Source organism: Bombina bombina, chromosome 9 (assembly GCF_027579735.1).
Source record: "Bombina bombina isolate aBomBom1 chromosome 9, aBomBom1.pri, whole genome shotgun sequence".
NCBI lineage: Eukaryota > Metazoa > Chordata > Amphibia > Anura > Bombinatoridae > Bombina > Bombina bombina.
The window spans coordinates 832,229-858,856 of NC_069507.1; the positions used below are offsets into that span (position 1 = coordinate 832,229).

Sequence of the window (26,628 nt, forward strand, 5' to 3'; positions counted from 1 at the left end):
CCATGTTGGGCCTTTAGCTAGATCTCTAGGTCTACGGCCTTGTTGACGATCTTCATTTGTTTTTTTCGGGTTGGCACCTGAGCACTATTGTAATGGCTGTGCCTTTTTTTTTTTTTTTTTTTTTTCGCTCGTTTGAGCCTGGGGTTTTTCTGTCCCCTGGCTTCAGACCTGCCGACGCTTGGAGACCTGCCGTTGTTCTCTCAGGTCTTGGGGTGCATTGGTCCTCGTTGAGGTTCTGGGCTCTCATTTTATTTTGAGACCTATGTGTAGGTCTGGCAGTTTTGGTTGCCTAGAGTGTTCCTTCTGTAGTGGAGGTTTAGCACTCTACATTTTGGTAGCCGCTTCTAGCAAGTGTTTTTTCGGTGTCATCCTGAGGATGGTTGTGTGTTTTTGACTCAGGTGTTTGCCATTGTCTGGGTCTGCTACATGTAATTTTGCCTGACTTCCTCAGGGTTCTGAGTTCGGATGATGTTTGGTCTCCGTTTTCAGTTTGCTCCTAGGCGCTGGTGGACTTGCTGCCTGGCAAGGGAAGGGTTGCTCTTTGAAACCAGCTAAAGCTGTTTGTGCCTTGATCAAGGTTAGCTAGCTGTTCCAATTTTTGCAGGATGTTGGGAGAACATTTTCTCTGTTCTGCTACTGGTTCTAAAACCTTGTGGTTTCTATTTGGATTGGGAGTTGCCTCCCCTTGTATTCAGGACCCATTTAGGTCTTGCGAGCTTGGTTTGATGGGGGTTTTTCCTTTTTATGGAGTTTGTGGTAACCTTTTGGGTTCCACTTGGTTCTTCCTTGCCTTGTTACTTTGGGAGCTCCGGCGGGGGTTCCCTTAGCTAGTAAGGGGTGTGTGGTGGGGGACCGACTGTTTGGCGACAGTGTCTCCTGGTGGATTGTTGGCTCAGTTGTGTCTGATGTCGCGGTCTCTAGCTAGGCTTCTGGGCTATCTGCTAGTCAGTGTCCTTGGGGCCTTTTCCCTTTTTGTTTTCTCAGCTTTGGACAAAGCAGGGTTTTTGTTTGGGTAGTGGTTTCATGCCTGGTGCCCTCAGAATAGGACGCCTATTGTATCCTCCCGTTTTGGCACTCAGTGTCCTCTATAGCTTGGGTATTGTTTTCCCAAAAGTAATGAATACAGCTGTAGACTCTTTCCATTTAGGAAGAAAAACATAAATTATGCTTACCTGATAATTTTCTTTTCTTCCGATGGAAAGGGTCTACAGCTCCCCACCTGTCTTTTTTTATGTGGGGCGTCTTTGTTTTTTATTCCTCTGGCACCTTTTTACCCTGATGTTTCTTCTACTGTTCCTTGTTCCTCGGCAGAATGACTGGGGATGAGGGAATGGGAGGAGTATTTAATCCTTTGGCTGGGGTGTATTTGCCTCCTCCTGGTGGCCAGGTTCTTAATTCCCAAAAGTAATGAATGCAGCTGTGGACTCTTTCCATCAGAAGAAAATAAAATGATCAGGTAAGCATAATTTGTTTTCCCTATCTTAAATTAAATTAAAATTAACCTGTCAAATTAAAAAAAAACTAAGTTTAAACTAATGTATCTATTAAACTAAAATTAAACTAACTACCAATTAAAGAAAACTAAAATACACATTAAAAATACTAACACTACTATAAAAATGACAAAGTATCTAATTACAAAAAATAAAAAATACTAAATTACAAAAAATAACAAACAAAATTATCAAAAATAAAAAAAAATTACACCTAATCTGAAAGCCCACCCAAAATAAAAAAAAAACATAGCCTACAATATTGCCCTAAGTTAAACAGCTGTTTTACCTGTACAAAAAATACAAAGACCCCCAACAGTAAAACCCACCACCCAACCAATCCTCCAAAAAAAAAAAAAAACTAACAAAAACCGAAGCTACCCATTGCCCTGAAAAGGTCATTTGTATGGGCATTGCCCTTAAAAGGGCATTTAGCTCTTTGACATTGCCCTGAAAAGGGCATTTAGCTCTTTTAAGAAAAGCCCAAACCCTAAACTAAAAAAAAAAAAAAACACCCAAAAAACCTTAAAAAAGCCTAATACTAACCCCTCTTTAGGTACTCACAGTTGCTGAAGTTCCGCTTGAAGGATCTTCATCCCGGCAGCTCCATCTTCATCCTGGCGGCTCCATCTTCATCCCGCCAGCATGATTCGAACAGCCAATAGGATTTCAGTAGCTCTCATCCTATTGGCTAATTTGAATTTCCAAAATCAAATCAGCCAATAGGAATGCAAGAGACATCATTTTGAATCGCGTACCTTGCATTGAAGATTCAGTATATGACGGCGACCGTATGAAGAGGATGCTCCGCGCCAGATGTCTTCAGGATGGACCCTGCGCCGTCGGGATGAAGATAAAAGATGCCGCCTGGATGAAGATGGAGCTGCCGGGATGAAGATCCTTCAAGGTGGACTACAGCAACTGTGAGTAGCTAAAGAGGGGTTAGTGTTAGTTTTTTTTAAGGTTTTTTTGTGGTTTTTTTTTTTTTAAGTTTAGGGTTTGGGCTTTTCTTAAAAAAGCTAAATGCCCTTTTCAGGACAATGCAAAAGAGCTAAATGCCCTTTTCAGGGCAATGGGTAGATTAGGTTTTTTAGATATTTTTTTTTTTTTGGGGGGGGGGTTTGTAATGTTAGTGGGTCTTTGTATTTTGTTTCAGGTAAAAGAGCTGTTTAACTTAAGTCACACAGTCGGGGGGGGGGGGGGATTTGGGTCCGCCTCTCAGTTGGTGGGTAAATATATTGCTCACACACACCACAAACACTGCTCACACACGAAAAATACTGCTCACACACACACACCACAAACACTGCTCACACACACACCACAAGCACTGCTCACACACACACTGCACACACACCACGCACAAACACGCACACACACACCACAAACACTGCACACACACACCACAAACACTGCACACACACACCTCATAAACCACAAACACTGCTCACACACCACAAACGCTGCACGCAACACATCACAAACACTGCACACACACACACCTCACACACCACAAACACTGCTCACACACACCTCACACACCACAAACACTACACACACACACCTCATACACCACAAACACTGCACACACACAACATAAACACTGCTTACACACACCTCACACACCACAAATATTGCTTACACACCACAAACACTGCACACACACACACCTCATACACCACAAACACTGCACACACACACCACAAACACTGCGCACACACACCACAAACACTGCGCACACACACCACACCACTGCACACACACACACCACAAACACTGCACACACACACACACACACCACAAATACTGCACACACACACCAGAAACACTGCACACACACACCACAAGCACTGCACACACACACACCACAAGCACTGCACACACACACACCACAAACACTGCACACACACACACCTCACACACCACAAACACTGCTCACACACCACAAACACAACACTGCACACACACACACACACACCACAAACACTGCACACACACACACCACAAACACTGCACACACACACCACAAGCACTGCACACACATACCACAAACATTGCACACACACACAACACAAACACTGCTCACACACAACTCACACACCACAAACACTGCTCACACACCTCATACACCACAAACACTGCTCACACACCACAAATACGGCAAGCATACACCACAAACCCTGCGCACACACACCTCATACACCACAAACAGTGCGCACACACACCACAAACACTGCACACACCTCACACACCACAAACACTGCACACACCTCATACACCACAAACACTGCTCACACACCACAGACACCTCACACACCCACACCACAAATACTGCTCACACACTCACCTCACACACCACAAACACTGCTCACACACCACAGACACTGCACACGCACACCACAAATACTGCTCACACACTCACCTCACACACCACAAACACTGCACACACACACCTCACACACCACAAACCCTGCTCACATACCACAAACACTGCACACACACACCACAAACACTGCTCACACACAACTCACACACCACAAACACTGCTCACACACCTCATACACCACAAACACTGCTCACACACCACAAATACTGCAAGCATACACCACAAACCCTGCGCACACACACCTCATACACCACAAACAGTGCGCGCACACACCACAAACACTGCACACACCTCACACACCACAAACACTGCACACACCTCATACACCACAAACACTGCACACACCTCACACACCACAAACACTGCACACACCTCATACACCGCAAACACTGCACACACCTCACACACCACAAACACTGCACACACCTCACACACCACAAACACTGCACACACCTCATACACCACAAATACTGCTCACACACTCACCTCACACACCACAAACACTGCTCACACACCACAGACACCTCACACACCCACACCACAAATACTGCTCACACACTCACCTCACACACCACAAACACTGCTCACACACCACAAACACCACAAACCCTGCTCACATACCACAAACACTGCACACACACACACACCACAAACACTGCACATACACACCTCACACACCACAAACACTGCACACACACATGGGCATCCGCAGGAATATCTCGAGGTGGGGGGAGGGGGCAAACATAGCAAGCATGTCCTAATCAATGCAATTACTGAATATGTGTATATTGTAGTGAACAGCTAATTTATTGTCTTTCACACTTGCTTACAAGGATCTACAAAGTGGTTTATAAATGGCTGTTATTTTCTAAAAGATGCAAACCTGATAAATATAGCGTTTAAAATTAGTAATGTTTATAAGGAATCATCATTTTGAATAGATAAATAAGCCATTCTATGTTATTTAGCCAAGTCTCTAAATTAATTAGGATAATTTTAAATGAAGGGTCAGGGTAAAGATAGTTTAATTACCATTTTATCTTTATTTTTTTACTTTAGCAACAGGATCCCAGCAACTAGTGTAACAAAATCAGAGCTTCTGCTTCCTAACATGAAAAAACTGGGTCATTACAATGTAATTATAATATTCCAATGTTTCTCCTTGTCTTCTGAGCACCTTCATTTTCATACTTGTGTTTAAAAATACACACCATATTGCTCAAAATGAAACTTTCATGATACAGGTAGAGAATATGATTTAATAAAAAGGAAAACCCTTTAATTTCCCTTTTTAATTTAACCTCTTTCTCTTGGTCCTGTGTCCACAAAAGCATACTGAAGTATTCTCAGGCGCATGCACCTGACTTGTGCACTATATGTATGACATTGTACTGCTGCCATATATATATATATATATATATATATATATATATATATTTTAATAAGGACAAAATCAGCAGCCATTGGTTAACTCTTTCCAAACTTCTTGTTCTAATTCAGCTGTGACCCATTAAATTAAAATGTGAAAAAGATGTAACTTTGAACAATACACAGTTGAGCTGTATGATTTAGTAACACATTATGTTCATCACAGATCCCTATTGTGACAAAGATGACTGTGAAGATTTTGTACCAAATTCACAGCTTGCAAGTGAAGATGATGCTCATACAGAGTCAACCCAAGTTCCTCAGTTACCAATACACCGCTGTGACCCTCCTCCTATTACTACTGATGCTTCAAAAGGTGTCCCCACCCCTCAGATTATTTCCTCCTCCCCTGCAGAAGACACATTATTAGCAAATCTATTTCAGTCTGCTGAGGATTACAGAGCAGAGCAGCAGCGGTTAGGCAACAAATTAAATGAGCATTTGCGGAGACTTGTCGCTATTCATGAAGAGCATCTTCTGATTGAAAAGAAAACTTTACAATTGTTAACCCATAAACTGGAGGAGGATTCTCACAGAAATGATCTTCTCTACGCACTGCTAGAGAAAGTTATATCTTCAACCAGTGGAGCTAACAGTCCCCTACACACGGACTCCAGCTATGACAGGGTGGCAATCACATCACCTGTACTTGTAAAAAAAGAAAGTAATGGTGTATGACATTTTTATTTTTTATATTTATTTAAATGTGTTAGTACTTTATATTGATTCATGTTGTATTTTGTTATACGTTTCTTTTTAAATAAACTATTTTGAAAAATAATTCATATCACGTCACCAATTTAATACTCTTATAGTCACAAATGTGTTAAATTTATTGATTATCACAGAATATAATAAAGCTTTAGCCAAAAACGTAACTTACATAATTTGAAGTTATTACTTCTTTCCATCACTTAATGAAAAAGTAGGATATAAAAAGTACTATCCAAACTATCCACGTGATCTCATCCTTCTCTCCGTCCTATCACATAATACACTATTTTACTTTTTCCCATTAAAGGCTTTTGTGTAATTTGGTTTTGCAACTCACCAGGGAGTAAAAGAGCTGTTTAGATGGTTGATTGATAAGTACTTGATAGTAAGAACATTTACCTGTTAAATGAAGTGTTATGGATGTCGCTCTCGCACTTTCCTCTGTGCACACGACGCACATTCATGTGAATTACAGCTGTATCAGCTCTGGGTTGGCTGCATGTCTCCTCTCACACAGTCTGAGGGCATTATGGTTGTTTTTCTAACCCTGTGAAGGGAGAGTTTTTGTAAGTCATTTTGCCTATGAACTGTATACAAAGCCCCATCGCTGGTGCAGAATTTCGTGTCCCTCAGAGTATTCTATAGCTGACCTACTGCCAGAGCTTAGGGAAAGAAATCCAACTGGCAGCTTTTTGTGTGTGTTCTTTTTTGAACAAGTAAGAACAAAAGGTAGCCAGATATCTGCCAATTTAGCGTTAAATTACAAGTAGAGCAGTAACGTTAGCGTCGAAACCATATATCAATTGCAAAACCATGCTAAGTTATGCTCATATGACAAGTTGAAAGTAAATGCGATCGCTCAAACACAATTGCATTTTATGGTTAAGCTTTTTACACAACTTCAAAGCTTGTGTAAAGAGTTTGGTCTCAGAAAAATTTGGATGAAACAAAAAAAAAACAATAAACGATAATTACGTTTCTCTTGTAAGGTGTATCCAGTCCACGGATTCATCCTTGTGGGATATTCTCCTTCCCCACAGGAAGTGGCAAAGAGAGCACACAGCAGAGCTGTCTATATAGCTCCCCCTCTAGCTCCACCCCCCAGTCATTCTCTTTGCCGGCTCTAAGCACTAGGGTCTCTATCTCAGGAGGGTAAAGTGAATGTGGTGTTAGAATTGTAGTTTTTATTATCTTCAATCAAAAGTTTGTTATTTTAAATGGTACCGGTTTGTACTATTTACTCTCTAGCAGAAAAGTGATGAAGATTTCTGCTGAGAGGAAGAGGGTAAGCTATGTTCAGAGACTTAGTAAGGAATTGAATGCTTACATAACAGGGCTAATTATGCTGGTTGACACTAATTAAGGGCAATCGATTGTTTCTTTAGGAAAATATCGTTTGTAAGACACTTTGAAAGTCCTTTTGGGTTCTTTATGAGGTTGTTACCCACATGGCTATTTTTTTATTCACTTAGAAGTGGTTTCTTAGGCCTCACAGCTCCGGAGTAGAGTGTGAGGGGCCTAATTTTGCGCCTCAGATGCGCAGTTAGTATTGCATAGAAGTTCATGCTGCTTCACATGGAAGGTCCTGCTGCTGTTTGAGGGCCTAAAGAAAGCTATATTCCCCCAAATCTGGTCCCTAAGGGCAGGTAGGGCCACAGCAGTGCTGTGGCAAGGTGCTGTAGTAATTTTAACCAGTTGTTGGCTTTAGGCTGCTCCGGTTTGGGCATTAAGGGGTTAATCGTTTTGCTTGCTAGAGGTGCAATCTTACTAAGGCTTTAGGTACATACTGTGAAAATTTCAAAAAGATTACTGCATTTTTCACTGTTTTGCAAAATTGTGTGCCTTTTTTATCTCTTAAAGGCACAGTAACGTTTTTTCAAATTGTGTTTTTTAATTGATTAAAGTGATTTCCAAGCCTGTTTGTGTATACTACTAGTCTGTTAAACATGTCTGACACCAAGGAAAATCCTTGTTCAATGTGTTTAGAAGCCATGGTGGAACCCCCTCTCAGAATGTGTCCCACTTGTACTGATATGTCTATACACTTTAAAGATCATATTGTTGCACTTAAGAATGTGGCCCAAGATGATTCTCAGACTGAAGGTAACGAGGGTAGCCCGTCTACCTCTCCCCAAGTGTCACAACCAGTTACGCCTGCTCAAGCGATGCCTAGTACTTCTAGTGCGTCTAACCCTTTTACATTACAAGACTTAGCGGCAGTCATGGATTATTCTCTTGCAGCTTTCTTATCTAAACTGCCCGTGTTACCTGCAAAGCGTGATAGCTCTGTTTTAAGAACAGATTATGAGCATTCTGACGCTTTGGTAGCCGTATCCGATATACTCTCACAACGCTCTGAAGTGGGAGCGATGGATTTGATGTCTGAGGGAGAAGTCTCTGATTCCGGAAGGGTTCCTCCTCAGACAGATTCAGATACATTGGCTTTTAAATTTAAACTAGAACACCTCCGCATTTTGCTCAGGGAGGTATTGGCTACTCTGGATGACTGCGACCCTTTGGTGGTCCCAGAGAAATAGTGTAAAATGGACAAGTACCTAGAGGTCCCTGTTTACACTGATGCGTTTCCGGTCCCTAAGAGGATTGTGGATATCGTTACTAGGGAGTGGGATAGACCAGGCGTCCCCTTTGTTCCCCCTCCTGTTTTTAAGAAAATGTTCCCCATATCTGACCCCATGCGGGACTCGTGGCACACGGTCCCTAAGGTGGAGGGGGCTGTTTCTTCACTGGCTAAGCGCACAACCATACCAATTGAGGACAGTTGTGCTTTTAAAGACCCTATGGATAAAAAGTTAGAGGATTTACTTAAGAAAATTTTTGTTCAACAAGGTTTTCGTCTCCAACCTATTGCCTGCATTATTCCTGTAACTACTGCAGCTGCTTTCTGGTTTGAGGCACTGGAAGACTCGCTCCAGACGGAGACCTCATATGAGGAAATTATGGATAGAATTAAGGCTCTAAAGCTAGCTAATTCTTTTATCACAGACGCCGCTTTCCAAATAGCTAAGTTAGCGGCAAAAAATTCAGGTTTCGCCATTTTGGACGCTATGGCTAAAGTCCTGGTCGGCCGATTTTTCGTCAAAATCCAAGATTTTGAACATCCCTTTCAAAGGAAAGACCCTCTTCGGGCCTGAATTGAAAGAGATTATTTCAGAAATCACAGGGGGAAAAGGCCATGCTCTCCCTCAGGACAAGTCCTTAAAGACAAAGAACAAAGCTAATTTTCTTTCCTTTTGTAATTTCAGGAACGGCCCCGCTTTATCCTCTCTGGCTGCAAAGCAAGAGGGTAATGCTTCTCAGCCCAAGGCAACCTGGAAACCTTACCAGGGCTGGAATAAGGGTAAACAGGCCAAAAAGCCTGTAGCTTGCCACCAAGACAGCATGAAGGGGTAGCCCCCGATCCGGGACCAGATCTAGTAGGGGGCAGACTCTCTCTCTTCGCTCAGGCCTGGGCAAGAGATGTACAGGATCCTTGGGCATTAGAGATTGTATCCCAGGGATATCTTCTAGAATGCAAGGACTCTCCTCCAAGGGGAAGGTTCCACATTTCTCGTCTGTCTACAGATCAGACAAAGAAAGAGGCGTTTTTACGCTGTGTAGAAGATCTACATGCCATGGGAGTGATCCACCCAGTTCCAATTGCGGAACAAGGGTTGGGTTTTTACTCAAACCTGTTTGTGGTTCCCAAAAAAGAGGGTACTTTCAGACCCATCCTGGATCTAAAAATTCTAAACAGATTCGGACAATCTTACCAATGATCCAGGAAGGTCAATATATCACTACCGTGGATCTAAAGGATGCATACCTACACATCCACAAAGATCATCACCAGTTTCTCAGGTTCGCTTTTAAGGACAAGCATTACCAGTTTGTGGCTCTTCCTTTCGGCTTTGCCACTGCTCCCAGAATTTTCACAAAGGTGCTAGGGTCCCTCCTGGCGGTTCTAAGACCACGGGGCATAGCAGTGGCGCCTTACCTAGACGACATCTTAATTCAGGAGCCGTCTTTCCAAAGAGCCAAGTCTCACACGGAGATTGTATTGGCCTTTCTGAGGTCTCATGGGTGGAAGGTGAACATCAAAAAGAGTTCTCTTTCCCCTCTCACAAGGGTTCCCTTCCTAGGGACTCTAATAGACTCGGTAGAAATGAAAATATTTCTGACGGAGGTCACAAAGTTAAAACTCTTAACTACTTGCCGAGTTCTTCATTCCATTCCCCGGCCATCTGTAGCTCAGTGCATGGAGACAATCGGATTAATGGTAGCAGCAATGGACATAGTCCCTTTTGCTCGGATACACCTCAGACCACTCCAACTATGCATGCTCAAACAGTGGAATGGGGATTATGCAGATTTGTCTCCTCAAATTCAGTTGGACCAGGAGACCAGAGATTCTCTTCTCTGGTGGTTGTCTCAGGATCACCTGTCTCAGGGAATATGTTTCCGCAGTGGATCATTGTAACGACCGACGCCAGTCTGGTAGGCTGGGGTGCGGTCTGGGACTCCCTGAAAGCTCAGGGCTTATGGTCTCGGGAAGAAACATTCTGGAACTGAGGGCGATATTCAACGCTCTTCAGGCATGGCCTCAACATTACGACTGTAGCTTACGTCAATCATCAGGGGGGAACAAAGAGTTTCCTAGCGATGACGGAAGTAACCAAGATAATCAGGTGGGCGGAGGATCACTCCTGCCATCTCTCAGCAATTCACATCCCAGGAGTAGACAACTGGGAGGCGGATTTTCTAAGTCGTCAGACTTTTCACCCGGGGGAGTGTGAACTCCATCCGGAGGTGTTTGCCCAGCTGACTCAGCTATGGGGCATTCCAGAGTTGGATCTGATGGCGTCCCGTCAGAACACCAAACTTCCTCTCTACGGGTCCAGGTTCCGGGATCCCAAGGCGGTATTGATAGATGCTCTAGCAGCGCCTTGGTCCTTCAATCTGGCTTATGTTTTTCCACCGTTTCCCCTTCTCCCTCGTCTGGTCGCCAGAATCAAGCAGGAGAAGGCTTCTGTGATTCTGATAGCGCCTGCGTGGCCACGCAGGACTTGGTATGCAGACCTAGTGGACATGTCATCTGTCCCACCATGGACACTGCCAATGAGGCAGGATCTTCTAATACAGGATCAGTTCAAGCATCCAAATCTAATTTCTCTGCGTCTGACTGCTTGGAGATTCAACGCTTAATTCTATCAAAGCGTGGTTTCTCTGAGTCAGTTATAGATACCTTGATTCAAGCTAGAAAGCCTGTCACCAGGAAAATCTACCATAAGATATGGCGGAAATATCTTTGTTGGTGTGAATCCAAGGGTTACTCATGGAGTAAGATTAGGATTCCCAGGATACTGTCTTTCCTCCAAGAAGGATTGGAGAAAGGATTGTCAGCTAGTTCCTTAAAAGGACAGGTATCTGCTCTGTCTATTCTTTTACACAAGCGTCTGGCAGAGGTACCAGACGTTCAAGCGTTTACTCAGGCTTTAGTCAGAATCAAGCCTGTCTATAAACCTGTGGCTCCGCCATGGAGTCTAAATCTAGTTCTTTCAGTTCTTCAATGTGTTCCGTTTGAACCTTTACATTCCATAGATATTAAGTTGTTATCTTGGAAAGTTTTGTTTTTGGTAGCTATCTCTTCTGCTCGAAGAGTCTCAGAGTTATCTGCCTTACAGTGTGATTCACCTTACCTGGTGTTCCACGCATATAAGGTAGTTTTGCGTACCAAACCTGGTTTTCTTCCTAAAGTTGTTTCTAACAAGAATATTAACCAGGAAATTGTTGTTCCTTCTCTGTGTCCTAACCCTTCTTCGAAGAAGGAACGTCTGTTACACAATCTTGTTGTGGTTCGTGCTTTAAAGTTCTATTTACAAGCAACTAAGTATTTCAGACAAACATCTTCCTTGTTTGTTATCTATTCTGGTAAGAGGAGAGGTCAGAAAGCGACTGCTACCTCTCTTTCCTTTTGGCTGAAAAGCATCATCCGTGTGGCCTATGAGACTGCTGGCCAGCAGCCTCCTGAGACTATTACTGCTCATTCTACCAGAGCAGTGGCTTCCACATGGGCTTTTAAAAACGAGGCTTCTGTTGAACAGATTTGTAAGGCAGCGACTTGGTCTTCGCTGCATACTTTTTCCAAATTTTACAAATTCGATACTTTTGCTTCTTCTGAGGCTATTTTTGGGAGAAAGGTTTTACAAGCAGTGGTGCCTTCTGTTTAAGGTACCTGTCTTGTTCCCTCCCTTCATCCGTGTCCTAAAGCTTTGGTATTGGTATCCCACAAGTAAAGGATGAATCCGTGGACTGGATACACCTTACAAGAGAAAACAGAATTTATGCTTACCTGATAAATTACTTTCTCTTGTGGTGTATCCAGTCCACGGCCCGCCCTGGCAATTAAGTCAGGTAATAATTTTTTGTTTAAACTACAGTCACCACTGCACCCTATGGTTTCTCCTTTTTCTTCCTAATCTTCGGTCGAATGACTGGGGGGTGGAGCTAGAGGGGGAGCTATATGGACAGCTCTGCTGTGTGCTCTCTTTGCCACTTCCTGTGGGGAAGGAGAATATCCCACAAGTAAAGGATGAATCCGTGGACTGGATACACCACGAGAAAGTAATTTATCAGGTAAGCATAAATTCTGGGTTTTTTCGACCTACACTATACATCCCTTACACTATTAATCCCCTAAACTCCATTGGTTTTAACCCCTAAACCACCATTACCTCCATCCCTATGAACCCCCTATTCTAATAACTCTGATCTGCCACAACCCTCTACTCCAAGTCTGTTGATTTTCCAGATTGAGTGAAGATGTTAGGGATATCAGTTCAGGGGTGGCAATGTCAGAGAGGGCTGTTCTGCCTAATATGTGTGTGTGTGTGTATGTATGTATATGTTTGTATAGGTATATGTACAGTGGGGCAAAAAAGTATTTAGTCAGCCACCAATTGTGCAAGTTCTCCCACTTAAGAAGATGAGAGAGGCCTGTAATTTTCATCATAGGTATACCTCAACTATGAGAGACAAAATGTGGAAACAAATCTAGACAATCACATTGTCTGATTTGGAAAGAATTTATTTGCAAATTATGGTGGAAAATAAGTATTTGGTCAATATCAAAAGTTCATCTCAATACTTTGTTATATATCCTTTGTTGGCAATGACAGAGGTCAAACGTTTTCTGTAAGTCTTTACAAGGTTGTCACACACTGTTGCTGGTATGTTGGCCCATTCCTGCATGCAGATCTCCTCTAGCGCAGTGATGTTTTGGGGCTGTCGCTGGGCAACATGGACTTTCAACTCCCTCCAAAGATTTTCTATGGGGTTGAGATCTGGAGACTGGCTAGGCCACTCCAGGACCTTGAAATGCTTCTTACGAAGCCACTCCTTCCTTGCCCGGGCGGTGTGTTTGGGATCATTGTCATGCTGAAAGACCCAGCCACGTTTCATCTTCAATGCCCTTGCTGATGGAAGGAGGTTTGCACTCAAAATCTCACGGTACATGGCCCCATTCATTCTTTCATGTACACGGATCAGTCATCTTGTTCCCTTTGCAGAGAAACAGCCCCAAAGCATGATGTTGCCACCCCCATGCTTCACAGTAGGTATGTTGTTCTTTGATTGCAACTCAGCATTCTCTCTCCTCCAAACACGAGTTGTGTTTCTACCAAACAGTTCTACTTTGGTTTCATCTGACCATATGGCATTCTCCCAGTCCGCTTCTGGATCATCCAAATGCTCTCTAGCATACTTCAGACGGGCCCGGACATGTACTGGCTTAAGCAGGGGGACACGTCAGCACTGCAGGATCTGAGTCCCTGGTGGCGTAGTGTGTCACTGATGGCAGCCTTTGTTACGTTGGTCCCAGCTCTCTGCAGGTCATTCACTTGGTCCCCCCATGTGGTTCTGGGATGTTTGCTCACCGTTCTTGTGATCATTTTGACCCCACGGGGTGAGATCTTGCGTGGAGCCCCAGATCGAGGGAGATTTTCAGTGGTCTTGTATGTCTTCCATTTTCTAATTATTGCTCCCACAGTTGATTTCTTCACACCAAGCTGCTTCCCTATTGCAGATCCAGTCTTCCCAGCCTGGTGCAGGTCTATAATTTTGTTTCTGGTGTCCTTCGACAGCTCTTTGGTCTTCACCATAGTGGAGTTTGGAGTGTGACTGTTTGAGGTTGTGGACAGGTGTCTTTTATACTGATAACAAGTTCAAACAGGTGCCATTAATACAGGTAATGAGTGGAGGACAGAGGAGTCTCTTAAAGAAGAAGATACAGGTCCGTGAGAGCCAGAAATCTTGCTTGTTTGTAGGTGACCAAATACTTATTTTCCACCATAATATGCAAATAAATTCTTTCCATATCAGACAATGTGATTGTCTGGATTTGTTTCCACATTTTGTCTCTCATAGTTGAGGTATACCTATGATGAAAATTACAGGCCTCTCTCATCTTCTTAAGTGTGAGAACTTGCACAATTGGTGGCTGACTAAATACTTTTTTGCCCCACTGTATGTTGCATCAAGCTAGCTTGTTAGAGCATTGCAGCATGTGTGTAGTTCTCCAAGTGTGTTAATTCATAAGTGCGGGAGTTATAACAAGGAGTAGGCAACGTAGAAACAAGTACTTTCTAATCTCCCTAAATTTCTCTGTAAACATGCTACTCTTTTTCCTGTCTTGGACAGGAAAGGGCTAAAAAACCCTATGGAGGTGCGCTCATGGAGACAAAGATGATATCCGGAAACAATGTTTACGACCGTTCAAGGTAGTGGCAGCTCTCCCAGATGATGAGGTTAAATGGAGATTCTGTAGAAACAGATAAAGAGGCGCCACATCGAGCAGTATCGTCAGGTAAATGGGACAGGAACAACAGAAAATTGGCAACTCACATGAGAAGAGGCACTCGTAGTGCCATTAACAGCAGGCTGGGCCCTCTAAGTCGCCCGAAAGACTCAACAGCAATGTACGACATCCGATCATGTGGGCACGTCTTTCGCAATCAGCAGCAAGCTCCCAACACCTTCAGATGGTAGCATCAATCGGCAGAACCGAATAGGGGGGGTGTATGAGAAGCTCTGCAGCCACTCGTGGAGATAGAAGTGCTCGAACAGCTCAACAACACCAGTATCGACTAATTACACAGAGCAAGGGTGTAAAAACTATGACAAGTTTTATTTAAATATGAGTTAAAACACAGCAATGCGTTTCTTGGCTACACAGAGCCGTTTCATCAGGCTGTAAGAATCATTAAAACCCCTTGCTCTTTAAACCTCCCCAATCAAAGAGCCAAAAATAAAAACACCCTAATTAGAGAGAATTTCATTGGCCATATATCAATTCCCACCTTGAATAGTAGTATACATAATAATACAATGGATCAGTAGCTTATAAACAAATATCATCTCAGTACATCATTATAGTACCAAGTGCACAATATCAACATAGTACAATATTACGGTACAGAATACATAATAAAAAAAAAATACATAAGTAATAGTCAATACAATAAATTTCTCCCCAATATACTAAACGAGGGATGCAGCACTTACGCCTCCTTATGACATGAATTACGTGTATTTAGCTAATATTATTATTCTATCACTAACTATTATTTAACCACAATATACTAGATGTAAGACACGGCAATTACGCCTCCTATAACATGAACTACATGGCTAATATTCCCTTACATAATTCTGCACCATGTATAACATCTACAAGTGCAGAATTGGGAGAACCTAACACGTTTCTGCTCAACTGAATCCTCTACTCTCCTACATTTCATCCCTCTCTTGCCTAGATCTTTTGGCCTTACAGTATAATTCGGAACTAAAATCAACACTTGGAAAAGCTGCACCTTCCACTGCACTCTGTACATCATTCACTTGATGACAACCGTGGTACACCAAACAGACTTGATATCTTCAGTGATGTTCACGGACTCCTAAAAGACAGTGGAGGAAATCATGCACATGTACTGATTTTCTGTGTTATCAATTCATCCCAAGCCTGGTTAAACAAGTCTATTTTTCCTCCCTTGTGTTAACTCATAAATCCAACCCCCCAAAAAAGCTGTTCTCGATGCCTGCAAATCCGTGTACTACCAAACTCACTGCTCAGATTATTGCTGATAACTTCAAAAATAAAATTTACACAATTGGAAAAGACATCACACCCCTCAAACCCAGCCCTTCCATTAACAAAAACTCTCTGCTACTTTCCTCCTGTAATGGTGGAAGAAGCCTCCATACTCCTTTCTTCGGCTTATCTCGCAACCTGCCCACTTGATCCTATTCCTTCACAACTTCATTCTCTTTTTGCTTCACTAACCCCTGCCCTAACTCACCTCTTTAACCAGTCTCAAAATCCTACCAATCCTAAAAAAGCCCTTGCTTGACCCCTTCTAACTATTGTCCGGTCTCCTTAGTTCCCTTTGCTTTCAAATTATTGGAACAACTGGTGTATAATCGCCTAACTCAATTTTCCTCAACTATTTCCTTACTTGATCTACTACAATCTGGTTTCTGCCCTAAACACTCAACAGAAACCACTCTCAACAATCTGTTATTAGCTAAATCAAAAGAACACTACTTCTTACTAATTCTTCTGGACCTATCCGCTGCTTTCGACACAGTTGACCATCCTCTACTCCTAAAAATCCTACATTCATTTGGCATCCGAGACACAGCCTTCTCCTTGTTTGCTTCAACGGCATACCTTCTGATCCTTTGCCTCTCTCAGTTGAGGTCCCTTGATTTTCTCTCTCTATACATCCTCCTTTGGAAAACATATATCCTCCTTTGGGTTCCAGTACCACTTATATGCTGGTGATACCAAAATCTATCTTTCCTCTCCTGATATCTCTCCCTCTTTACTCAACCAGATTACCAACTGTCTCTCTGCAATTTCCTCTTGGATATCCCCCAACTACCTGCAACTCAATCTGTCCAAAGCTGAGCTGCTTCTTTTTCCCACCTCTTTGAGATATCCAACACCTGACATTTCTCTGATGGTTGGAGACTCTTTTCTCAACAACTCACCCCAGGTCTGCTGTCTTGGGGTCACACTTGACTCAGAACTCACATTCTCCCCACATATACAAGCATTTCCTGAATGTGACCTTTCCTTACTCAAAAAATGATTGCAATCTACTTCTAAATGACCTTCCAAAACACAGCCTCTTCTCCCACCAATTTATTATGAATGCATCAGCTAGACTCATTCACCTAAGTCGCCGATCTACATCAGCTGCTCCGCTCTGCCAGTCTCTATGCTGGCTCCCCATACCCTCCAGAATACAATTTAAAGTATTAAACTTAACTTACAAAGCAATAAACAGCCTCACTCTCAACTATATTTCCTCTCTCAACTCCAAATATTCCCAGACCCAACCTCTTCGATCAACCTCTGTCCTGCTTCTCTCGACTCCTATTATTTCGTCTGTACTTGATTACTAAACTGCACTGATTAGTCTGACAGATGTGACTGTAGGTACCTGCCCTCGTCTGTACCTGATTACTGAACCATACTGATTGGTCTGACAGATGTGACTGTAGGTACCTGCCCTCGTCTGTACCTGATTACTGAACCGTACTGATTGGTCTGACAGATGTGACTGTAGGTACCTGCCCTCGTCTGTACCTGAATACTGAACCATACTGATTGGTCTGACAGATCTGACTGTAGTTACCTGCCCTTGTCTGTACCTGATTACTAAACCATACTGATTGGCCTGAAAGATCTGTCTGCCGGTACCTGCCCTCGTCTTTACCTGATTACTAGACCGTACTGATTGGTCTGGCAGATCTGACTGTAGGTACCTGCCTTCGTCTGTACCTGATTACTAAACCGTACTGATTGGTCTGGCAGATCTGACTGTAGGTACCTGCCCTTGTCTGTACCTGATTACCAAACCCTCTGATTGGTCTGACAGATGTTACTGCCGGTACCTGCCTTTGTCTGTACTTGATTACTGAACCATACTGATTGGTCTGACAGATCTGACTGCAGGTACCTGCCCTCGTATGTACTGATTACTAAATTGTAATAATTGGCCTGACAGATCGGACTGCAGGTACCGGCCCTCGTCTGTACCTGATTACTAAACCGAACTGATTGGTGTGACATATGTGACTGTAGGTACCTGCCCTCCTCTATACCTGATTACTAAACCCTCTGATTGGTCTGACCGATCTGACTGTAGGTACCTGACCTAGTCTGTACGTTATTACTAAACCGTTCTGATTGGCCTGAGAGATCTGACTGCAGGTACCTGCCCTCGTCTGTACCTGAGTACTAAACCATACTGATTGGTCTGACAGATGTGACTGTAGGTCCCTGCCCTCGTCTGTACCTGATTACTAAACCATACTGATTGGTCTGACAGATGTGACTGTAGGTACCTGCCCTTGTCTGTACCTAATTACTAAACCATACTGATTGATCTGACAGATGTGACTGCAGGTACCTGCCCTCGTCTGTACCTTATTACTAAACCGTACTGATTGGACTGACAGATCTGACTGCAGGTACCTGCCCTCGTCTGTACCTGATTACTAAACCCTCTGATTGGTCTGACAGATCTGACTGCAGGTACCTGCCCTCGTCTGTACCTGATTACTAAACCCTCTGATTAGTCTGACAGATCTGAATGTAGGTACCTGCGCTCATCTGTACCTGATTACTGAACCGTACCGATTGGTCTGACAGATCTGACTATAGGTACCTGCCCTCGTCTGTACCTGATTACTAAACCATCTGATTGGTCTGACAGATCTGACTGCAGATACCTGCCCTCGTCTGTACCTGATTACTAAACCGAACTGATTGGTCTGACAGATGTGAATGTAGGTTCCTGCCCTCGTCTGTGCCTGATTACTAAACCATACTGATTGGTCTGACAGATCTGACTGCTGGTACCTGCCCTCGTCTGTGCCTTATTACTAAACCATACTGATTGGTCTGACAGATGTGACTACAGGTACCTGCCCTCATCTGTACTTGGTTACTAAACCCTCTGATTGGTCTGACAGATGTGTGTGACTGTAGGTAACTGCCCTCATTTGTACCTGATTACTAAAACCTCTGATTGGTCTGACAGATGTGACTGTAGGTACCTGCCCTCGTCTGTACCTGATTACTGAACCATACTGATTGGTCTGACAGATCTGACTGCAGGTACCTGCCCTTGTCTGTACCCGATTACTAAACCGTACTGATTGGTCTGATAGATGTGACTGGAGGTACCTACCCTTGTCTGTACCTGATTACTAAACCATACTGATTGGACTGACAGATCTGACTGTAGGTACCTGCCCTAGTCTGTACCTGATTACTGAACCTTACTGATTGGTCTGACAGATCTGACTGTAGGTACCTGACCTAGACTGTACCTGATTACTAAACCGTACTGATTGGACTGACAGATCTGACTGCAGGTACCTGCCCTCGTCTGTACCTGATTACAAAACCATACTGATTGGTCTGATAGATGTGACTGTAGGTACCTGCCCTCGTCTGTACCTGATTATTAAACCATACTGATTGGTCTGACAGATGTGTATGACTGTAGGTAACTGCCCTCGTCTGTACTTGATTACTAAACCGTACTGATTGGTCTGATAGATGTGACTGTAGGTACCTGCCCTCGTCTGTACCTGATTATTAAACCATACTGATTGGTCTGATAGATGTGACTGCAGGTACCTGCCCTCGCCTGTACTGATTACTATACCGTACTGATTGGTCTGCCAGATGTGACTGCAGGTACCTGCCTTTGTCTGTACCTGATTACTAAACCCTCTGATTGGTCTGACAGATCTTAATGTAGGTACCTGCCTTCGTCTGTACCTTATTACTAAACCGTACTGATTGGTCTGACAGATCTGACTGTAGGTACCTGCCTTCGTCTGTACCTGATTACTAAACCCTCTGATTGGTCTAACAGATCTTACTGTAGGTACCTGCCCTCGCCTGTACTGATTACTAAACCGTACTGATTGTTTTGACAGATGTGACTATAGGTACCTGCCCTCATCTGTAACCGATTATTAAACCGTACTGATTGGTCTGACAGATCTGACTGTAGGTACCTGCCCTCATCTGTACCTGATTATTAAATCGTACTGATTAGTCCGACATATCTGACTGTAGGTACCTGCCCTTGTCTATACCTGATTACTAAACCGTACTTATTGGTCTGAGAGATCTGACTGTAGGTACCTGCTCTTGTCTGTACCTGATTACTAAACCATACTGATTGGCCTGACAGATGTGACTGTAGGTACCTGCCCTCGTCTGTACCTGATTACTAAACCATACTGATTGGTCTGAAAGATGTGACTGTAGGTATCTGCCCTCGTCTGTACCTGATTACTAAACCGTACTGATTGGTCTGACATATCTGACTGTAGGTACCTGCCCTTGTCTATACCTGATTACTAAACCGTACTGATTGGTCTGAGAGATCTGACTGTAGGTACCTGCTCTTGTCTGTACCTGATTACTAAATCGTACTGATTGGTCTGACAGATGTGACTGTAGGTACCTGCCCTCGTCTGTACCTGATTACTAAACCGTACTGATTGGCCTGACAGATGTGACTGTAGGTACCTGCCCTCGTCTGTACCTGATTACTAAACTGTACTGATTGATCTGACAGATGTGACTGTAGGTAACTGCCCTCGTCTGTCCTGATTACTAAACCGTACTAATTGGTCTGATAGATGTGACTGTAGGTACCTGCCTTCGACTGTACCTGATTACTAAACCGTACTGATTGGTTTGACAGATGTGACTGTAGGTACCTGCCCTTGTCTGTACTGATTAATAAACTGTACTGATTGGTCTGACAGATGTGACTGTAGGTACCTGCCCTCGTCTGTACCTGATTACTAAACCATACTGATTGGTCTGACAGATGTGACTGTAGGTACCTTACCTTGTCTGTACCTGATTACTAAACTGTACTGATTGGTCTGACAGATGTGACTGTAGGTACCTGCCCTCGTCTGTACCTGATTACTAAACCGTACTGATTGGTCTGACAGATGTGACTGTAGGTACCTGCCCTCGTCTATACCTGATTACTAAACCATACTGATTGGTCTGAGAGATCTGACTGTAGGTACCTGCTCTCGTCTGTACCTGATTACTAAACCATACTGATTGGCCTGACAGATGTGACTGTAGGTACCTGCACTCGTCTGTACCTAATTACTAAACCATATTGATTGGTCTGAAAGATGTGACTGTAGGTACCTACCCTCGTCTGTACCTGATTACTAAACCATACTGATTGGTCTGAAAGATGTGACTGTAGGTACCTGTCCTCATCTATACCTGATTACTAAACCGTACTGATTGGTCTGAGAGATCTGACTGTAGGTACCTGCTCTCGTCTGTACCTGAATACTAAACCATACTGATTGGTCTGACAGATGTGACTGCAGGTACCTGCCCTCGTCTGTACCTTATTACTAAACCGTACTGATTGGACTGACAGATCTGACTGCAGGTACCTGCCCTCGTCTGTACCTGATTACTAAACCCTCTGATTGGTCTGACAGATCTGACTGTAGGTACCCGCGCTCGTCTGTATCTGATTACTAAACCCTCTGATTGGTCTGACAGATCTGACTGCAGGTACCTGCCCTCGTCTGTACCTGATTACTAAACCCTCTGATTAGTCTGACAGATCTGAATGTAGGTACCTGCGCTCGTCTGTACCTGATTACTGAACCCTCTTAATGGTCTGACAGATGTTACTGTAGGTACATGCCCTCGTCTGTACCTGATTACTGAACCGTACCGATTGGTCTGACAGATCTGACTATAAGTACCTGCCCTCGTCTGTACCTGATTACTAAACCATCTGATTGGTCTGACAGATCTGACTGCAGATACCTGCCCTCGTCTGTACCTGATTACTAAACCGAACTGATTGGTCTGACAGATTTGAATGTAGGTTCCTGCCCTCGTCTGTGCCTGATTACTAAACCATACTGATTGGTCTGACAGATCTGACTGCTGGTACCTGCCCTCGTCTGTGCCTTATTACTAAACCATACTGATTGGTCTGACAGATGTGACTGCAGGTACCTGCCCTCATCTGTACTTGGTTACTAAACCCTCTGATTGGTCTGACAGATGTTTGTGACTGTAGGTAACTGCCTTCATTTGTACCTGATTACTAAAACCTCTGATTGGTCTGACAGATGTGACTGTAAGTACCTGCCCTCGTCTGTACCTGATTACTGAACCATACTGATTGGTCTGACAGATCTGACTGCAGGTACCTGCCCTTGTCTGTACCCGATTACTAAACCGTACTGATTGGTCTGATAGATGTGACTGGAGGTACCTACCCTTGTCTGTACCTGATTACTAAACCATACTGATTGGACTGACAGATCTGACTGTAGGTACCTGCCCTAGTCTGTACCTGATTACTGAACCTTACTGATTGGTCTGACAGATCTGACTGTAGGTACCTGACCTAGACTGTACCTGATTACTAAACCGTACTGATTGGACTGACAGATCTGACTGCAGGTACCTGCCCTCGTCTGTACCTGATTACAAAACCATACTGATTGGTCTGATAGATGTGACTGTAGGTACCTGCCCTCGTCTGTACCTGATTATTAAACCAAACTGATCGGTCTGACAGATGTGTATGACGCTAGGTAACTGCCCTCGTCTGTACTTGATTACTAAACCGTACTGATTGGTCTGATAGATGTGACTGTAGGTACCTGCCCTCGTCTGTACCTGATTATTAAACCATACTGATTGGTCTGACAGATGTGTATGACTGTAGGTAACTGCCCTCGTCTGTACTTGATTCCTAAACCTTACTGATTGGTCTGATAGATGTGACTGCAGGTACCTGCCCTCGCCTGTACTGATTACTATACCGTACTGATTGGTCTGACAGATGTGACTGCAGGTACCTGCCTTTGTCTGTACCTGATTACTAAACCCTCTGATTGGTCTGACAGATCTTAATGTAGGTACCTGCCTTCGTCTGTACCTTATTACTAAACCGTACTGATTGGTCTGACAGATCTGACTGTAGGTACCTGCCTTCGTCTGTACCTGATTACTAAACCCTCTGATTGGTCTGACAGATCTTACTGTAGGTACCTGCCCTCGCCTGTACTGATTACTAAACCGTACTGATTGTTTTGGCAGATGTGACTATAGGTACCTGCCCTCATCTGTAACCGATTATTAAACCGTACTGATTGGTCTGACAGATCTGACTGTAGGTACCTGCCCTCATCTGTACCTGATTATTAAATCGTACTGATTAGTCTGACATATCTGACTGTAGGTACCTGCTCTTGTCTGTACCTGATTACTAAACCATACTGATTGGCCTGACAGATGTGACTGTAGGTACCTGCCCTCGTCTGTACCTGATTACTAAACCATACTGATTGGTCTGAAAGATGTGACTGTAGGTATCTGCCCTCGTCTGTACCTGATTACTAAACCGTACTGATTGGTCTGACATATCTGACTGTAGGTACCTGCCCTTGTCTATACCTGATTACTAAACCGTACTGATTGGTCTGAGAGATCTGAATGTAGGTACCTGCTCTTGTCTGTACCTGATTACTAAACCATACTGATTGGCCTGACAGTTGTGACTGTAGGTACCTGCCCTCCTCTGTACCTGATTACTAAACCATACTGATTGGTCTGACAGATGTGACTGTAGGTACCTGCCCTCGTCTGTACCTGATTACTAAACCGTACTGATTGGCCTGACAGATGTGACTGTAGGTACCTGCCCTCGTCTGTACCTGATTACTAAACTGTACTGATTGATCTGACAGATGTGACTGTAGGTAACTGCCCTCGTCTGTCCTGATTACTAAACCGTACTAATTGGTCTGATAGATGTGACTGTAGGTACCTGCCTTCGACTGTACCTGATTACTAAACCGCACTGATTGGTTTGACAGATGTGACTGTAGGTACCTGCCCTCGTCTGTACCTGATTACTAAACCATACTGATTGGTCTGACAGATGTGACTGTAGGTACCTTACCTCGTCTGTACCTGATTACTAAACTGTACTGATTGGTCTGACAGATGTGACTGTAGGTACCTGCCCTCGTCTGTACCTGATTACTAAACCGTACTGATTGGTCTGACAGATGTGACTGTAGGTACCTGCCCTCGTCTATACCTGATTACTAAACCATACTGATTGGTCTGAGAGATCTGACTGTAGGTACCTGCTCTCGTCTGTACCTGATTACTAAACCATACTGATTGGCCTGACAGATTTGACTGTAGGTACCTGCACTCGTCTGTACCTAATTACTAAACCATACTGATTGGTCTGAAAGATGTGACTGTAGGTACCTACCCTCGTCTGTACCTGATTACTAAACCATACTGATTGGTCTGACATATCTGACTGTAGGTACCTGCCCTCATCTATACCTGATTACTAAACCGTACTGATTGGTCTGAGAGATCTGACTGTAGGTACCTGCTCTCGTCTGTACCTGAACACTAAACCATACTGATTGGCCTGACAGTTGTGACTGTAGGTACCTGCCCTCGTCTGTACCTGATTACTAAACCATACTGATTGGACTGACAGATGTGACTGTAGGTACCTGCCCTCGTCTGTACCGGATTACTAAACCGTACTGATTGGTCTGACAGATGTGACTGTAGGTACCTGCCTTCGTCTGTACCTGATTACTAAACCATACTGATTGGCCTGACAGATGTGACTGTAGGTACCTGCCCTCGTCTGTACCTGATTACTAAACTGTACTGATTGGTCTGACAGATGTGACTGTAGGTAACTGCCCTCGTCTGTACCTGATTACTAAACCGTACTAATTGGTCTGATAGATGTGACTGTAGGTACCTGCCTTCGACTGTACCTGATTACTAAACCGTACTGATTGGTCTGACAGATGTGACTGTAGGTACCTGCCCTTGTCTGTACTGATTAATAAACTGTACTGATTGGTCTGACAGATGTGACTGTAGGTACCTGCCCTCATCTGTACCTGATTACTAAATCGTACTGATTGGTCTGACATATCTGACTTTAGGTACCTGCCCTTGTCTGTACCTGATTACTAAACCATAGTGATTGGCCTGACAGATGTGACTTTAGGTACCTGCCCTCGTCTGTACCTGATTACTAAATTGTACTGATTGGTCTGACATATCTGACTGTAGGTACCTGCCCTCGTCTGTACCTGATTACTAAATCGTACTAATTGGTCTGACATATCTGACTTTAGGTACCTGCCCTCGTCTGTACCTGATTACTAAACCATCTGATTGGCCTAACAGATTTCACTGCAGGTACCTGCCCTCGCCTGTACCTGATTACAAAACCGTACTGATTGGTCTGACATATGTGACTATAGGTACATGCCCTCGTCTGTACCTGATTATTAAATCGTACTGATTAGTCTGACATATCTGACTGGAGGTACCTGCCCTCATCTGTACCTGATTACTAAACCGTACTGATTGGTCTGAGAGATCCGACTGTAGGTACCTGCCCTCGTCTGTACCTGATTACTAAACCATACTGATTGGCCTGACAGATGTGACTGTAGGTACCTGCCGTCGTCTGTACCTGATTACTAAATCGTACTGATTGGTCTGACATATCTGACTTTAGGTACCTGCCCTCGTCTGTACCTGATTACTAAACCATACTGATTGGCCTGACAGATGTGACTGTAGGTACCTGCCCTCGTCTGTACCTGATTACTAAATCGTACTGATTGGTCTGACATATCTGACTGTAGGTACCTGCCCTCGTCTGTACCTGATTACTAAATCATACTAATTGGTCTAACATATCTGACTTTAGGTACCTGCCCTCGTCTGTACCTAATTACTAAACCATACTGATTGGTCTGATAGATGTGACTGTAGGTACCTGCCCTTGTGTGTACTTGATTACTAAACCGTACTGATTGGTCTGACAGATGTGACTGTAGGTACCTGCCCTCGTCTGTACCTGATTACTAAACCATACTGATTTGTCTGACGGATCTGACTGTAGGTACCTGCCTTCGTCTGTACCTGATTACTAAACCCTCTGATTGGTCTGACAGATCTTACTTTAGGTACCTGCCCTCGCCTGTACTGATTACTAAACCGTACTGATTGTTTTGACAGATCTGACTGTAGGTACCTGCCCTCACCTGTACCTGATTATTAAATCGTACTGATTAGTCTGAGAGATGTGACTGTAGGTACCTGCCCTTGTCTATACCTGATTACTAAACCATACTGATTGGCCTGTCAGATGTGACTGTAGGTACCTGCCTTCGACTGTACCTGATTACTAAACCGTACTGATTGGTCTGACAGATGTGACTGTAGGTACCTGCCCTTGTCTGTACTGATTAATAAACTGTACTGATTGGTCTGACAGATGTGACTGTAGGTACCTGCCCTTGTCAGTACCTGATTACTAAACCGTACTGATTGGTCTGACAGATGTGACCGTAGGTACCTGCCCTCGTCTGTACCTGATTACTAAACCGTAGTGATTGGTCTGACAGATGTGACTGTAGGTACCTGCCCTCGTCTGT

The 26,628-nt window shown here is 43.7% G+C and overlaps 2 protein-coding genes across 2 annotated transcripts in view; both read left to right on the plus strand.

Moving 5' to 3' along the window:
• Positions 1-6,088, plus strand: part of LOC128639720 (myb-related transcription factor, partner of profilin) — a 126,775-nt gene extending 120,687 nt beyond the window's left edge. Inside the window, exon 5 of the mRNA XM_053691834.1 lies at positions 5,474-6,088. Within this exon, the coding sequence (XP_053547809.1) occupies positions 5,474-5,985 (512 nt within the window). The 3' untranslated portion in view covers positions 5,986-6,088. The remainder of the gene's footprint in view (positions 1-5,473) is intronic.
• LOC128639721 (oocyte zinc finger protein XlCOF7.1) overlaps positions 1-26,628 on the plus strand; it is a gene marked incomplete in the record, with an annotated part of 926,940 nt that overhangs the window by 752,001 nt on the left and 148,311 nt on the right.